Genomic DNA, 17,452 nt, shown 5'->3' on the forward strand with positions numbered 1-17,452 from the left:
CACCTCTCACCAAGACGCATGTTATCACAAAAGCAGAATTACCTTCCCATTGTTCCTCAACTATAGTGTATGATACACCATTTTCTAGCTCTGAATCTCTACTTTTATCCAATGTAAAAAACACAATTTCAAATGTTGCTACATAAGACCGAATCGGGGCGGTCGGTCACATATAAAAATTGTTTTATTGTATCAGGTACATCAAAAATATTTTGTCTTTATGTGCCTCATTTACATAAATACACGGGGTGTATTTTCACATAGGAAGACATTAACATAAAGGGGTGGAACAAGGCTGCAACAACCAAACACCTGCTCTGTCTACCCTACCATCACTCACCTTCTCTGTCTACCCTACCATCACTCACCTTCTCTGTCTACCCTACCATCACTCACCTGCTCTGTCTACCCTACCATCACTCACCTGCTCTGTCTACCCTACCATCACTCACCTTCTCTGTCTACCCTACCATCACTCACCTGCTCTGTCTACCCTACTGTCACTCACCTGCTCTGTCTACCCTACCAGCACTCAACTGCTCTGTCTACCCTACCATCACTCACCCACTCAGTCTAACCTACCATCACTCACCCGCTCTGTCTACCCTACTATCACTCACCTGCTCAGTCTACCCTACCATCACTCACCTGCTCTGTCTACCCTACCATCACTCACCTGCTCTGTCTACCCTACCATCACTCACCTGCTCTGTCTACTCTACCAGCACTCAACTGCTCTGTCTACCCTACCAGCACTCACCTGCTCTGTCTACCCTACCATCACTCACCTGCTCTGTCTACGCTACCATCACTCACCTGCTCTGTCTACTCTACCAGCACTCAACTGCTCTGTCTACCCTACCAGCACTCACCTGCTCTGTCTACCCTACCATCACTCACCTGCTCTATCTACCCTACCATCACTCACCTGCTCTGTCTACCCTACCATCACTCACCTGCTCTGTCTACCCTATCATCACTCACCTGTACTGTCTAGACTGCCTCAATTACTTTTGTCACACACTCTTGCATAATTCAACAAGTGTGTCAATAGCAGGATACCCCCGGATTGGCTCTAAATTAATCTAATCTAAACATACTTTACAGTTTTTTGTAAGATCAGACATAACATCACTATAATCCAAGTGTTCATTTTGCTTTTATTTTAGCACATCTAATTTATTAACATTTCAACCATATAAAATTATAACTTTTTTCAATTTCACAAAAGTGGAACACATCAAAATAAAGTTATCTTTCTTCTCTTTCTTGTGATGCAAGTGTCGAGAAAGTGTGTTAAATCCCTGACTAAGCTTTATTGTTATTATACATGTAACGGAAAGCCGGCTCGGGCAAGAGTATAAAAGACTCGCAAGAGTATAAAAGACTCGCAAGAGTATAAAAGACTCGCAAGAGTATAAAAGACTCGCAAGAGTAAAATTAAAGCAGTCTAGTGAGATATACGTCACAAGTGGATTTTGCACCCCTCAAACACAGGAAATATGCTGGCAATGAGGCAACGCTGTGCTCCTGTGTCTTCTCACTGGCCTAGGGGACAGAGCGCTAGGCGGTCTCATATAAAGATTTTCTGCATTTTCACTATCACGTGCACTTGCCAGTCAATAGTGTCATTATCCCCATCTCAGGCTCAAGAAAAAGTTTCCCTCTTAAAACGAGTATCAGTTTAGAGCAGAGTGACAGAGAGGGCGGCCAGGTGGCAGCTGAGGCTGAAACTAACAAGAGGTTAACGATTGAGAGAAAGTGCTTAGGAAGCTCTTCACCGTGTTAAAGATGCATGTGCCATTGTCGAGGATGAGAAAGAGAGAGAGAGCACAAGAGCGAGAGAGGGAGAGATAGCTCTAAGTGCTTGATAGGGATAGCATTTATCTCTCCCACTTTTAAAACACACTCAGAACTTCTTACCCTCTCTCCACTATTTATCAGTAATGAAAAAGTGTCTTTAATGCAGAAGGTGATAATTATGTACATGCATATGTGTGAGTTAAGGGAACACCCAGAGTGTGAGAGAGGTGGAGACTGAAGCTAGTTGGGAGAGAGGTGGAGACTGAAGCTAGTTGGGAGAGAGGTGGAGACTGAAGCTAGTTGGGAGAGAGGTGGAGACTGAAGCTAGTTGGGAGAGAGGTGGAGACTGAAGCTAGTTGGGAGAGAGGTGGAGACTGAAGCTAGTTGGGAGAGAGGTGGAGACTGAAGCTAGTTGGGAGAGAGGTGGAGACTGAAGCTAGTTGGGAGAAAGGTGGAGACAGGGCCTAGCTAACTGCTAAGTGGGATAGAGGTGGATCCAAATCCAGCGAAGTCTCCACCTCCAGTGTCCTCTCCTGGCTTCTACACAGCACCGCAACTCTCCCTCTCTCCCCTCTGCCACCATATGCTGTTAACGTCTCGTTAGCATCTGCGCTAATTAACCAGACAGCTGCTAACGAGAGGGAACACGCATACATCAATCCCCTAGCCCTCGCCATGGCACGCTTGTCTGTGAAATTATCTTTAATTCCACATCCCGGCTTCATTAGGGGGTAATTGTACACTCTTCCAAGAGGGAGCGAGGGAGAGTGAGAAGAGAGAAGGTCCAGTCGAACGTCACACACACTCAGCGCCTAATGACCGCAGGCTAGAACGTGTCCGTCAAAGAAATAATGACACTAAACAAAATAATGAAATAAAAAGAATGTCTCTCGTTGGAGCCTTAAGCAGACCGTGCCCACCGATGCCTTTACTGCTGAAATGCTAATAGTGTGCTAACTAACTACTATCCTCATAAAGCAATTATAAACAGGAGATGGGGAATATATTTTTGTTGGTTTGATGGTGGACTTACCTTTAGGAACTTGTACAAGAGGAATGTGAACCAGTTGGTCAACATCTTCTCAGCGACAGATTCCGTTCTAACATTGAGATGGAAGACAAGAGGAGAATAAATTAGGCATGATAATTAAATAATCAACTGGAAGAAATTGCTGCTCTACCTCAAAACTAACCACGAACAAATCTGGTTTAAGGCAAAATTGACAAAAGCCAAGCTGTGATACTTCCATGAAGAAAAAAATACTTTATTCTCAACGCAAACAATCAATCTTCATTAAAAACAGACAATTACCATAATTGGGTAACTTCTCTCATTAATCATAAACCTGTCGCCTAAACGAATGAAGACCCCTGAAACGTCCCCCAGACGAGGAGCAATTAAAATCCACTGTAATTAGTGGACTTTATTTCTCCTAATATCCAAAGAGGAAACCTGGGCAAACAGTTTGCTCCTCTTCCATTTCCCCTTTCTCCTCCCCCTACAGCGGCTAGAAAAGCTACTTTCTCTCCTTAATTCTCTAGTTAATCTAAATTATAAGGGGGCACAGGGAGGACGGGTGATAGGAAGACAACTTCTCCAAAACACCCTTTGATTTGGCCATCTTGGGTTTAAGTCCTCCATCTAGGCTATGATTTGAGAGAACACAGAAAAACAACATGTATTACTGTGTATATAAAAGTAGTAAGGCAAGAAGGCCCTCAAGGCCCTCAGCCACCCGAGCCACGGCCTGTTCACCCCGCTACCATCCAGAAGGCGAGGTCAGTACAGGTGCATCACAGCTGGGACTTTTTTACATTTATTTTATTTTTATTTCACCTTTATTTAACCAGGTAGGCTAGTTGAGAACACCTTTATTTCACCAGGTAGGCTAGTTGAGAACACCTTTATTTAACCAGGTAGGCTAGTTGAGAACACCTTTATTTAACCAGGTAGGCTAGTTGAGAACACCTTTATTTAACCAGGTAGGCTAGTTGAGAACACCTTTATTTAACCAGGTAGGCTAGTTGAGAACACCTTTATTTAACCAGGTAGGCTAGTTGAGAACACCTTTATTTAACCAGGTAGGCTAGTTGAGAACACCTTTATTTAACCAGGTAGGCTAGTTGAGAACACCTTTATTTAACCAGGTAGGCTAGTTGAGAACAAGTTCTCATTTGCAACTGCGACCTGGCCAAGATAAAGCATAGCAGTGTGAACAGACAACACAGAGTTACACATGGAGTAAACAATTAACAAGTCAATAACACAGTAGAAAAAAAGGGGAGTCTATATACATTGTGTGCAAAAGGCATGAGGAGGTAGGCGAATAATTACAATTTTGCAGATTAACACTGGAGTGATAAATGATCAGATGGTCATGTACAGGTAGAGATATTGGTGTGCAAAAGAGCAGAAAAGTAAATAAATAAAAACAGTATGGGGATGAGGTAGGTGAAAATGGGTGGGCTATTTACCAATAGACTATGTACAGCTGCAGCGATCGGTTAGCTGCTCAGATAGCAGATGTTTGAAGTTGGTGAGGGAGATAAAAGTCTCCAACTTCAGCGATTTTTGCAATTCGTTCCAGTCACAGGCAGCAGAGTACTGGAACGAAAGGCGGCCAAATGAGGTGTTGGCTTTAGGGATGATCAGTGAGATACACCTGCTGGAGCGCGTGCTACGGATGGGTGTTGCCATCGTGACCAGTGAACTGAGATAAGGCGGAGCTTTACCTAGCATGGACTTGTAGATGACCTGGAGCCAGTGGGTCTGGCGACGAATATGTAGCGAGGGCCAGCCGACTAGAGCATACAAGTCGCAGTGGTGGGTGGTATAAGGTGCTTTAGTGACAAAACGGATGGCACTGTGATAAACTACATCCAGTTTGCTGAGTAGAGTGTTGGAAGCAATTTTGTAGATGACATCGCCAAAGTCGAGGATCGGTAGGATAGTCAGTTTTACTAGGGTAAGTTTGGCGGCGTGAGTGAAGGAGGCTTTGTTGCGGAATAGAAAGCCGACTCTTGATTTGATTTTCGATTGGAGATGTTTGATATGAGTCTGGAAGGAGAGTTTACAGTCTAGCCAGACACCTAGGTACTTATAGATGTCCACATATTCAAGGTCGGAACCATCCAGGGTGGTGATGCTGGTCAGGCGTGCGGGTGCAGGCAGCGAACGGATGAAAAGCATGCATTTGGTTTTACTGAAAAACTGCTTCTATCTCAAAGTCATCAGGTTGTTAAATAGTCACCACTAGCCAGCCTCCGCCCAGTACCCTGCCTTGAACTTTAGTCACTGTTACTAGCCAGCTACATATACACTACCGTTCAAAAGTTTGGGGTCACATAGAAATGTCCTTGTTTTCCATGAAAACAATACATGAAATGAGTTGCAAAATGAATAGGAAATACAGTCAAGACGTTGACAAGGTAATAAATAATGATTTTCAAATTTTTCAAAAAATCCTCCATTTACAGAAATTACAGCCTTGCAGACCTTTGGCATTCTAGTTGTCAATTTGTTGAGGTAATCTGAAGAGATTTCACCCCATGCTTCCTGAAGCACCTCCCACAAGTTGTATTGACTTGATGGGCACTTCTTACATACCATACAGTCAAGCTGCTCCCACAACAGCTCAATAGGGTTGAGATCTGGTGACTGTGCTGGCCACTCCATTAGACAGAATACCAGCTGACTGCTTCTTCACTAAATATTTATTGCATAGTTTGTAGCTGTGCTTTGGGTCATTGTCCTGTTGTAGAAGGAAATAGGCTCCAATTAAGCGCCGTCCACAGGGAATGGCGTGGCGTTGAAAAATGGAGTGATGGTCTTCCTTCTTCAAGATCCCTTTTACCCTGTACAAATCTCCCACTTTACCACCACCAAAGCACCCCTGGACCATCACATTGCCTCCACCATGTTTGACAGATGGGGTCAAGCACTCCTCAAGCATCTTCTCTGCATCTCACGAATGTTCTTCTTTGTGATCCAAACACCTCAGACTTAGATCCGTCTGTTCATAACACTTTTTTCGAATCTTCCTCTGTCCAGTGTCTGTCTCTCTCTCTTAATCTTTTCTTTTTATTGGCCAGTCTGAGATATGGCTTTTTCTTTGCAACTCTGCCTAGAAGGACAGAATCCCGGAGTCGCCTCTTCACTGTTGACGTTGAGACTGGTGTTTTGCGGGTACTATTTAATTAAGCTGCCAGTTGAGGACTTGTGAGGCGTCTGCTTCTCAAACTAGACACTCTAATGTACTTGCTCAGTTGTGCACCGGGCCTTCCACTCTTCTTTCTATTCTGGTTAAAACCAGTTTGCGCTGTTCTATGAAGGGAGTAGTACACAGCGTTGTACGAGATCTTCAGTCTCTTGGCAATTTCTCGCATGGAATAGCCTTCATTTCTCAGAACAAGAATAGACTGACCGAGTTTCTGAAAGGTCTTTGTTTCTGGCCATTTTGAGCCTGTAATCGAATCCACAAATGCTGATGCTCCAGATACTCAACAAGTCTAACGAAGGCCAGTTTCTTTAATCAGCACAACAGTTTTCAGCTGTGCTAACCTAATTGCAAATGGGCCTCTGCACGCCAATGTAGATATTCCTTTAAAAATCAGCTGTTTCCAGCTAAGATAGTAATTTACAACATTACCAATTACCAACACTGTATTTCCGATCAATTTTATGTTATTTTGATGGACAAAAAATGTGCTTTTCTTTTAAAAAACAAGGACATTTCTAAGTGACCCCAAACTTTTGAACAGTAGTGTATACACCCTAACGGTTAAAGGTTTTAGAACACCTACTCATTCAAGGCTTTTCTTATTTTTTTTACTATTTTCTACACTGTAGAATAATAATGAAGACACCAAAACTATGAAATAACACATATGGAATCATGTAGTAAACAAAAAAGTGTCAAACAAATCAAAGTATATTTTATATTTGAGATTCTTCAAATAGCCACCCTTTGCATACTTTTGGCATTCTCAGTGCCTTCAGAAAGACTTGCTGGGGTCAAGAAACACGAGCAATGGACATCAGACAGGTGGAAATCTGTCCTTTGTTCTGATGAGTCTAAACTGGAGATTTTTGGTTCTTTGCATATGTGGTTCCCACCGTGAAGCACGGAGGAGGAGGTGTGATGGTGTCTGGCTGCTTTTCTGGTGAAACTGTTTAATTTAGAATTCAAGGCACACTTAACTAGCATGGCTACCACTGCATTCTGCAGCGATACGCCATCCCATCTGGTTTGGGCTTAGTGGGACTATCATTCATTTTCCAATAGGACAACCTCAATCTCAACCAAATTGAGATGGTTTGGGATGAGTCAGATGGCACAGTGAAGGAAAAGGAGCCAACAAGTGATATGTGGGAACTCCTTCAAGACTGTTGAAGATGTTTGAGAGAATGCCAAGTTTGTGCAAAACTGTCATCAAGGCAAAGGGTGGCTATTTGAAGAATCTCAAATATAACATAGATTTTGATTTGATTACCACATGGTTACTACATGATTCCATAATGTGTTATTTCATAGGTTTGATGTCTTCACTATTATTCTACAATGTAGAAAATAGTAAAAAATTAAGAAAAAACATTAGTACCAGTGACACCTACTCATTCAAGGGCTTTTCTTTATTTTTTACTATTTTCTACATTGTAGAATAATAGTGAAGACATCAAAACTATTAAATAACACATATGGAATCATGTAGTAACCAAAAAAGTGTAAAACAAATCAAAGTATATTTTACATTTGAGATTCTTTAAATTAGCCACCCTTTGCCTTGATGACAGCTTTACAGGCTTTTGGCATTCTCATTGCCTTCAGAAAGTAGAAAGACTTTTTCCACGTTTGGTTAAATTACAACCTTATTCTAAAATGGATATTTAAAAAATCCTCAGCAATCTACAAACTATAGCAATAAAGGTAAACAGGTACATTTTATTGCAAATTGAATATAAAAAACAGAAATACCTTATTTACATAAGTATTCAGACCCAAAATTGAGACTCAAAATTGAGCTCAGTTGCATCCCGTTTCCAATGATCATCCTTGAGATGTTTCTACAACTTGATTGGTCCACCTGTGGTAAATTCAATTGATTGGACATGATTTGGAAAGGCACACACCTGTCTATATAAGGTCCCATGTCAGAGCAAAAAAAACAAGCCATGTCGAAGAAATTGTCTGTAGAGCTCTGAGACAGGATTTGTGTGGAGGCATAGATCTGGGGAAGGGTACCAAAACATTTCTGCAGCATTGAAGACACCCAAGAACACAGTGGACTCAATCATTCTTAAATGGAAGAAGTTTGGAACCACCAAGACTTCCTAAAGCTGACTGAGCAATCGGGGGAGAAGGACCTTGGTCAGGGAGGTGACCAACAACCCAATGGTCAGTCTGACAGAGCTCTAGAGTTCCTCTGTGGAGATGGGAGAACCTTCTAGAAGGACAACCATCTCTGCAGCACTCCACCAATCATGCCTTTATGGTAGAGTGGCCAGATAGAAGCCACTCCTCCGTAAAAGGCACACAACAGTCTGCTTGGAGTTTGCCAAAAGGCCCCTAAAGACTCTCAGACCACGAGAAACAAGATTATCTGGTCCGATGAAACCAATATTGTACTCTTTGGTCTGAATGCCAAGCGTCAAGTCTGAAGGAAACCTGGCATCATCCCTACGGTGAAGCATGGTGGTGGCAGCATCATGCTGTGGGGATGTTTTTCAGCGGCAGGGACTGGGAGACTAGTCAAGATCGAGGGAAAGATGAACGGAGCAAAGTACAGAGAGATCCTTGATGAAAACCTGCTCCAGAGCACTCAAGACCTCAGACTGGGGCGAAGGTTCACCTTCCAACAGGACAATGACCCTAAGCACACAGACAAGTCTCTGAATGTCTTTGAGTGGCCCAGCCAGAGCCCGGACTTGAACCGGACCAAACATCCTCTGGAGGGACCTGAAAATAGCTGTGCAGCGACGCTCCCCATCCAACCTGACAGAGCTTGAGAGGATCTGCAGAGAAGAATGGGAGAAACTCCCCAAATACAGGTGTCCCAAGCTTGTAGCGTCATACCCAAGAAGACTCGATACTGTAATCGCTGCCAAAGATCCTTCAACAAAGTACTGAGTAAAGGGTCTGAATACTTATGTAAATGTGATATTTCAGTTTTTTATTTGACATTATGGGGTATTGTGTGTAGATTGATGAGGAAAGAAAACATCAAAATGTGGAAAAAGTCAAGGGGTCTGAATATTTTCCGAAGGCACTGTACACACACACACACACACACACACACACACACACAGTACATATATTTATACTCCGGACTCCGACATTGCTCGTCCTAATATTTCTATATTTCTTTTTATTAATCTTTTTCCTTTTACTTTTTAGATGTGTGTATTGTTGTGTATTTTTTTTTAGATATTACTGCACTGTTGGAGCAACAGTAGGACCACAAGCATTTCGCTACACCCGCAATAACATCTGCTAAATATGTGTATGCGACCAATAAAATTTGATTTGATTTGAACACTATTAAAAAATGTGTTAGAACGGGCGAATGTGTGAGTGTGTCAACAGACGAATGTGCGAGTGTGTCAACAGACGAATGTGCGAGTGTGTCAACAGACGAATGTGCGAGTGTGTCAACAGACGAATGTGCGAGTGTGTCAACAGACGAATGTGCGAGTGTGTCAACAGACGAATGTGCGAGTGTGTCAACAGACGAATGTGCGAGTGTGTCAACAGACGAATGTGCGAGTGTGTCAACAGACGAATGTGCGAGTGTGTCAACAGACGAATGTGCGAGTGTGTCAACAGACGAATGTGCGAGTGTGTCAACAGACGAATGTGCGAGTGTGTCAACAGACGAATGTGCGAGTGTGTCAACAGACGAATGTGCGAGTGTGTCAACAGACGAATGTGCGAGTGTGTCAACAGACGAATGTGCGAGTGTGTCAACAGACGAATGTGCGAGTGTGTCAACAGACGAATGTGCGAGTGTGTCAACAGACGAATGTGCGAGTGTGTCAACAGACGAATGTGCGAGTGTGTCAACAGACGAATGTGCGAGTGTGTCAACAGACGAATGTGCGAGTGTGTCAACAGACGAATGTGCGAGTGTGTCAACAGACGAATGTGCGGGTGTGTCAACAGACGAATGTGCGAGTGTGTCAACAGACGATTGTGCGAGTGTGTCAACAGACGAATGTGCGAGTGTGTCAACAGACGAATGAGTGTGTGAGCGTGTCGACAAACAAGTGTGTGAGTGTGTCCATCTCACCGGCGCAGCAGCAGCTTGGGGTGGTTCTTGCTCTCCAGGTTCTTGTCGATGAGGTCAGAGAGCAGCTGTTTAAGGACCCCCGTGGCGTACTCCATCTCCCCCTGCAGCGCAGTCATGATGAGCGACGCCACGTTGCCACGGTCACGCATGGAGAAGGAGCGCTGCGCCTCCAGGGTGCGGATGAACGTCAACAGGAAGTGCTTCTTGGTGAGGAGCTGGCCAAACAGAGTCAGGGCCTTCTCCTGGTTGGCCTGGACCTGTCAACAACAACAGCATCAGACCAGGGGACTGGCTGTCACTTACACGTGTTGTCAATATAATATATAAATATGTAGATATTTTGGAGTAGGGCTAATGGAAATAGTATAATGTACATAGATGGAGTAAGGCTATTGTAAATAATACATTATGTAGGCATACATTTATATCAAGCATGACTATGTCATGTATACAAGGCATGAGGAAGGAAGGAAATGGAAATACATTGTTATTATTACATTCATGACCCTAGTTGCTTTTAAAGCCTGCAGTGCATTCTATCTTAGGAGCTGCTTCCTCAAATACCTTATGATCAATTTGCCATAAGTTGTCAGCAGAGCACAGGAGGAAACAGAAAGGAAAGGGAGAGGAAGAAGGGGGATGCACTGAGGCATAGAGAGGAGAGGGCCTGTGCAGTGCTGTGTGTCCGGGGGTGTCTGGGTGAGAGGCGAGGAGAGGGCCTGTGGGTCGGGGGTGGCTGGGTGAGAGGCGAGGAGAGGGCCTGTGGGTCGGGGGTGGCTGGTTGAGAGGCGAGGAGAGGGCCTGTGGGTCGGGGGTGTCTGGGTGAGAGGCGAGGAGAGGGCCTGTGGGTCGGGGGTGGCTGGTTGAGAGGCGAGGAGAGGGCCTGTGGGTCGGGGGTGGCTGGGTGAGAGGCGAGGAGAGGGCCTGTGGGTCGGGGGTGGCTGGGTGAGAGGCGAGGAGAGGGCCTGTGGGTCGGGGGTGTCTGGGTGAGAGGCGAGGAGAGGGCCTGTGGGTCGGGGGTGGCTGGGTGAGAGGCGAGGAGAGGGCCTGTGCAGTGCTGTGTGTCCGGGGGTGTCTGGGTGAGAGGCGAGGAGAGGGCCTGTGGGTCGGGGGTGGCTGGGTGAGAGGCGAGGAGAGGGCCTGTGCAGTGCTGTGTGTCCGGGGGTGTCTGGGTGAGAGGCGAGGAGAGGGCCTGTGGGTCGGGGGTGTCTGGGTGAGAGGCGAGGAGAGGGCCTGTGGGTCGGGGGTGGCTGGGTGAGAGGCGAGGAGAGGGCCTGTGGGTCGGGGGTGGCTGGGTGAGAGGCGAGGAGAGGGCCTGTGCAGTGCTGTGTGTCCGGGGGTGTCTGGGTGAGAGGCGAGGAGAGGGCCTGTGGGTCGGGGATGGCTGGGTGAGAGGCGAGGAGAGGGCCTGTGGGTCGGGGGTGGCTGGGTGAGAGGCGAGGAGAGGGCCTGTGGGTCGGGGATGGCTGGGTGAGAGGCGAGGAGAGGGCCTGTGGGTCGGTGGTGGCTGGGTGAGAGGCGAGGAGAGGGCCTGTGGGTCGGGGGTGGCTGGGTGAGAGGCGAGGAGAGGGCCTGTGGGTCGGGGAAGGCTGGGTGAGAGGCGAGGAGAGGGCCTGTGGGTCGGGGGTGGCTGGGTGAGAGGCGAGGAGAGGGCCTGTGGGTCGGGGGTGGCTGGGTGAGAGGCGAGGAGAGGGCCTGTAGGTCGGGGGTGGCTGGGTGAGAGGCCAGGAGAGGGCCTGTGGGTCGGGGGTGGCTGGGTGAGAGGCGAGGAGAGGGCCTGTGCAGTGCTGTGCTGTGCGTCCGGGGGTGGCTGGGTGAGAGGCGAGGAGAGGGCCTGTGGGTCGGGGGTGGCTGGGTGAGAGGCGAGGGGAGGGCCTGTGGGTCGGGGGTGGCTGGGTGAGAGGCGAGGAGAGGGCCTGTGGGTCGGGGGTGGCTGGGTGAGAGGTGAGGAGAGGGCCTGTGGGTCGGGGGTGGCTGGGTGAGAGGCGAGGAGAGGGCCTGTGGGTCGGGGGTGGCTGGGTGAGAGGCGAGGAGAGGGCCTGTGGGTCGGGGGTGGCTGGGTGAGAGGCGAGGAGAGGGCCTGTGCAGTGCTGTGCTGTGCGTCCGGGGGTGGCTGGGTGACAGAAGCTTGTTCCACAGGCTGCCATCTGTCACTTCTCATCAGCAACACTACAGCCCCCTCTAGACCTGACCCACAATCCGTCACTCTAACTCTCTCACACAGATGAGGCAGTGCTACTGGGTAGTGTCTCTTCAAAAGAGAGACAAACATCTAGTATATTCTGCAAGGCTTATGGCATAATGTCATTCCCAAACAACACCCAGTATGTGTTCATAAAAGGAAAAACAAGTCAAAGTACTGTCTTTGTCTTTATGAAAAAACACTTCTTCCTCCACTAACCTATCCCCTGGCCCCATCCACCTACCAACCTGTCTCCCATGATCCTCGTCTGCCCTCATAACTCTGACATACATTCAGTCCTGTAGACAATTGAGGACCGGCATACCATACCACTCCACAGAATCTCTCTTCCTTCCACTACACAGCCTAATAAAGTGCCTCAATTTTCCTCAGCTGAGCTAAATGAAATTCCAGGGCCTCTGGGGAACAGGCTGGGTACTGTAGGTTGCTTTGGGGAGAGCAGCTACACAGAGCAATAAGGGATTGAGCCGTGTGTATGGACAGTTGATTACGCCTGGGACCCGAGGGGAAATTCGGTAGAAAAGAAACCCAGGCAAAACAATAAAGATGTAATCCCTCCCCTTTAGAAGAGCCTGTGGTTGACAGGGCGGGCGGTGGAGACTCTACACTGTATTCCGACAGCCATTTGGATATATTTCATGGTAAACCAGGTGGGATTTAATGATTTACTTGTTTTTCCCACTGTACAATAATATAAAATGATATACGATATAATGACATTGATATTACATGCAGAAAAACATACTATGTGATGTGGCTAATGTTTATAAAGTGGTATAGCCATAACATATAACCTAGATCATAGGTTCCTTTCATTATGCAGCCAGAGTATGGGGTATAGATATAAGTAGATATAGAAAGATAGGTATAGATATAGATGTTCTAGTCTACATGCTGCGGTGGCAGTGGTGGTGTACCTCCTTGACCCGTACCTCCATCTCCTTGAGCACGGGGTGGTCCTCGATGCCAGGGAACAGGACCCGCATGGCGTAGGTCCTGTACTCCAGGAAGGGGATGCCAGCTCCGTCCAGCTCCTGGGTCAGCTCATGGATGTCTGTCTGCAGCTCTGCAAAGGCTGAGGGAACACACAGAAAGACAGACAGACACAGCGGTTAGTAAGAATGGACATAGAAAGGATATTCTGGATGTAGCGTATCTTCATTACACTGTGTTGCACAGTGTTAATGTGACCAGCAATCATCTACCACCGCACCAATTGGCTTCTAGAAAAAGACAGATGGATAGGCAATAAAATAGGATGTTGATTTCATTCTTCTGGTACTGGGTTTCTGAAATTGAATCCCCATACTTGCTGGAAATTCGAGAGGAGAGTGAACCAGAATAAAATAATTACAGAAAAAGAGAGAGACGGAAAGAGAAAAAGAGAAAACAAAGTTCATCTGAAAGAAAGTCAATGAATTGCATGAGTGGATAATTAATAAAGGAGCAATGTGTTTCATGCATCATTTCCTCCAGCTGTTATTGGCCTGCGTCGTCTGCTGGGACTCTAATAGTCGAGTAGATCCTCCCTCTGTGGGGGCTTCTCTACTTCTACATACAGTACAGCAGCCACTTAGATATTATACACACCGCATTCCTACAGGAAAAAGGCAAGAATTCTATCAATAAAATAACTATTTAAATCTTGTACTATTTAAGTGGAAGGGTCGGTTTCCTTCTACTTTTAACGATTGGATAAAGGAAGTTATGCAACACCTCAAGCTAGAGAAAAAAACCCTACTCCGTTAGAGGGATCTGCAATTCCATTTAATATCTGGCAACCTTTCCTATCCTTTCTGGAAGACATGCCCCCAGCTAATTTCACAACTCCATAAACCAACCCAAATTACAATTTGTATCATTATATTTTACTTAATATCTTTGTATTATTTGTACTATTTGATTATATTACTCATTGTATATCATGCCTGCTTTAAGTCTGGTTTTGAGGCTCTGTTATAGCATGGGGGGGGGGGGGGGGGGGTTGGTTTGGTAGGGATCCATGTGTTTTGCCCTCTACCTGTTCTGTCTGAACAGAACAGCAGCTTTACATGAATCACTCTACAATGCCCGTCTGTGTTATCTGTATAATCATAAAAGATGACAAATAACAAATAAAAGAGGCAATAATAACTATTTTAAGTTATTATTTAAGAATTGTCAACATTAATTGCTGGCAGAAAAGATGACTGGCTATGTCTAGACGTTCCATTGATTGAGTAAATAAAAGAGTTGAGTTTGTTGTGTGTAAGCGCTGAGGCAAAGCCACCATTACATCCAGCAGAGTAAACTACACAGACCATCTTCTCCCTGTCCACAGTTGCAGCAGCATCTAATCTGTTAATGACTCATTAGCCGTGTGACCGTTAGTGTTGTCTGTGTGTTTGTTTGGATTACACTGCTCTCTGATGGCCCTTCCAGCACGGTTCACTGAGCTCCACCTCTCCTATCATCCAGTCCTCTCCCCTGCTGACTGACACTTAGTGTGACACGCCCAGCTCCCCGCTGTCAGGCCCGCCCCACAGTCTGCTGGGGCATGGGGAGGGGACACAGCAATGCTCCACTTCCTAGTGGAGCTCACGGTTTCTACACCAAACCTTCCAGCTACACAGACAGAGGTGTAGAATACTGTCACTATCTGGTGCTGCTGGTCTTTCAACAATGCTCATTATATCAGGTATACACGTGGAGTAACAGCAGCTTTACATGAACCACTCTACAATGCCCCCTGTACTGTTCCATCTGACCCCACACCGTCTCTCTGTTCTCTCTCTCCCTGCCAGATTTCTCCTCCCTCTATCTCTGTATCCCTCAGTGTTTGGCCACAGGCTGTGCTATGGGCTGCGACTGACAAGGTTGTGACCCTCCGGACATCCAGCCACAGATAATGGCCAATTAGTCTCCGTCCATCTCTCGGAGTACAGCAGGCAGGCAGAGCCCAACGCAGCAGAGAAGCGTTGCACCGCACAACGCCACAACACCAACAGGGTTGTCAGCACAACACAAACGCACACACTCACACATTCTGAGGATACCGCGGCCACACCACCACAACAGAGCTTCAGGCCGGGCATCATCCACACCAACATGTTACCATGACGACTAGACAGAGCGCAGCTACAGGATAGTGACATATCCACATAGAGAGTGATTATAAAATAGAGAGACAAAGAGAAAGAGTAAAAGAGTGAGAAAGAGCGAGAGAGAGAAGAGAGTGAGAAAGAGAAGAGAGTGAGAAGAGAGAGAGAGGGAAGAGAGAGAAAATAGAGGGAGAAGAGAGAGAAAAGAGAAGAAAGTGAGAGAGAGAAGAGAGAAAAGAGTGAGCATTTATATAAATACACACTACCGTTCAAAAGTTTGGGGTCACTTAGAAATGTCCTTGTTTTTGAAAGAAAAGCACATTTTTTGTCCACCAGTCTCAACGTCAACAGTGGAGGCGACTCCGGGATGCTGTTGCAAAGAAAAGGCCATATCTCAGACTGGCCAATAAAAATAAAATATTAAGATGGGCAAAAGAATACAGGCACTGGACAGAGGAACTATGTCTAGAAGGTCAGCATCCTGGAGTCGCCTCTTCACTGTTAACGTTGAGACGGGTGTTTTGCGGGTATTATTTAATGAAGCTGCCAGTTGAGGCTTCTTTATTCAGAACAACAGTTTTCAGCTGTGCTAACATAATTGCAAAATGGTTTTCTAATGAACAATTAGCCTTTTAAAATTATAAACTTGAATTAGCTAACATAACGTGCCATTGGAATCAAGAGTGATGGTTGCTGATAATGGGCCTATGTAGATATTCCATTTAAAAAATCAGTTTCCAGCTACAATAGTGAGAGAGAGAGAGAGAGAGAGAGAGAGAGAGAGAGAGAGAGAGAGAGAGAGAGAGAGAGAGAGAGAGAGAGAGAGAGAGAGAGAGAGAGAGAGAGAGAGAGAGAGAGAGAGAGAGAAAGAGAAAGAGAAGAGACAGAGACAGAGAGGGACAGAGAGAGAGAGAGAAAGAGACAGAGAGGGATAGAGAGAGAGAGACAGAGACAGAGAGAGAGACAGAGAGAGAGAGACAGAGAGAGAGAGAGAGCGAGAGAGAGAGACAGAGAGAGAGAGAGAGAGAGAGACAGAGAGAGAGAGAGAGACAGCGAGAGAGAGAGAGAGAGAGAGTGTGTGTGTGTGTCTGTCATACCTTCTTTACATTCAAGGGCCACTCTGGACTCCAGGTTGTCCATCTGCAGCTGCAGGCGTTTCAGGGTGCGGTCAGCATCGCGAGACTTCCTCTTGTAGGCGATGAGCACAGCGATGATGACCAATAGCAACAGACCGCCGCCTCCCCCGATGCCGATGATGGCGGGCAGGGTCAGCAGGCTATCTGAGTAGATCTGGAGAGTACCAGGGGAGTACTCGAACCCACCCACCCGGACCTGAACACACACACACACACACACAGAGAAACACGTCACAGAGTGTAATCAAACAAAGCAATCACTACAGTTAAAGAGACTTCCCCTCAGGAACCAAAGTCATTAATGGGAGTAAAACACTGGGAATGGGTTCTAACAAACAACATTTACATAAACACAGCAGGTCTGACAGAACCTATTACTGGAATATCTCAAATCAAGGTATTCAGTGGGGGGTTGATAAGGGTTTAGATGAACTATGATTACTGCACTTTAAAGTAGAGCCTCATCAAGTTAACACAGCCAAAGAATGTTAGACTTATAAAATGGGGTTGTTTTGGTTCAGGTGCTAAAAGTTCCTCCTGTTGATGACATAGGTTCGGAACATCATCTATTTTCTTTTAGAAACCTGGTCGTTCGAGCCCTGGATACTGATGGCCGTGGTATAAGAGACAATATACCACGAGTATGACGCAAAACTACTTGTTTACTGCTCTAATTACGTTGGTAACCAGTTTATAACAGCAATAAGGCACATCGGGGGTTTGTGGTATATGGCCAATACACCACAGCTAAGGGCTGTGTCCAGACACTCAGCGTTGTGTCGTGCATAAGAACAGCCCTTAGCCGTGGTTGTTGGCCATATACCACACCCCCTCGGGCCTTATTGCTCAATTGTATTGACAAGGAAGGGACAGAAGAGAACAAAAAAACATAAAGGCCGAATACATTTCTTAGAAGACTTGCAGGGGGCACAGCCACCAACACA

At 46.1% G+C, this 17,452-nt stretch overlaps 1 protein-coding gene across 2 annotated transcripts in view; it reads right to left on the reverse strand.

Annotated features, from left to right (window-relative positions):
• Positions 1 to 17,452, reverse strand: part of LOC109907019 (plexin-A1-like) — a 274,450-nt gene that overhangs the window by 12,756 nt on the left and 244,242 nt on the right. Inside the window, exons 20-23 of one of the 2 annotated variants that reach the window (XM_031794352.1) lie at positions 16,470 to 16,704; positions 13,225 to 13,367; positions 10,090 to 10,346; positions 2,837 to 2,903 (exon numbers count right to left, since the gene is read on the reverse strand). In XM_031794352.1, the coding sequence (XP_031650212.1) occupies positions 2,837 to 2,903; positions 10,090 to 10,346; positions 13,225 to 13,367; positions 16,470 to 16,704 (702 nt within the window). Of the gene's footprint in view, positions 1 to 2,836; positions 2,904 to 10,089; positions 10,347 to 13,209; positions 13,368 to 16,469; positions 16,705 to 17,452 lie in introns of both variants that reach the window. The other variant, XM_031794351.1, reaches the window with a different exon arrangement.

Source organism: Oncorhynchus kisutch, linkage group LG17, assembly GCF_002021735.2.
Source record: "Oncorhynchus kisutch isolate 150728-3 linkage group LG17, Okis_V2, whole genome shotgun sequence".
NCBI lineage: Eukaryota > Metazoa > Chordata > Actinopteri > Salmoniformes > Salmonidae > Oncorhynchus > Oncorhynchus kisutch.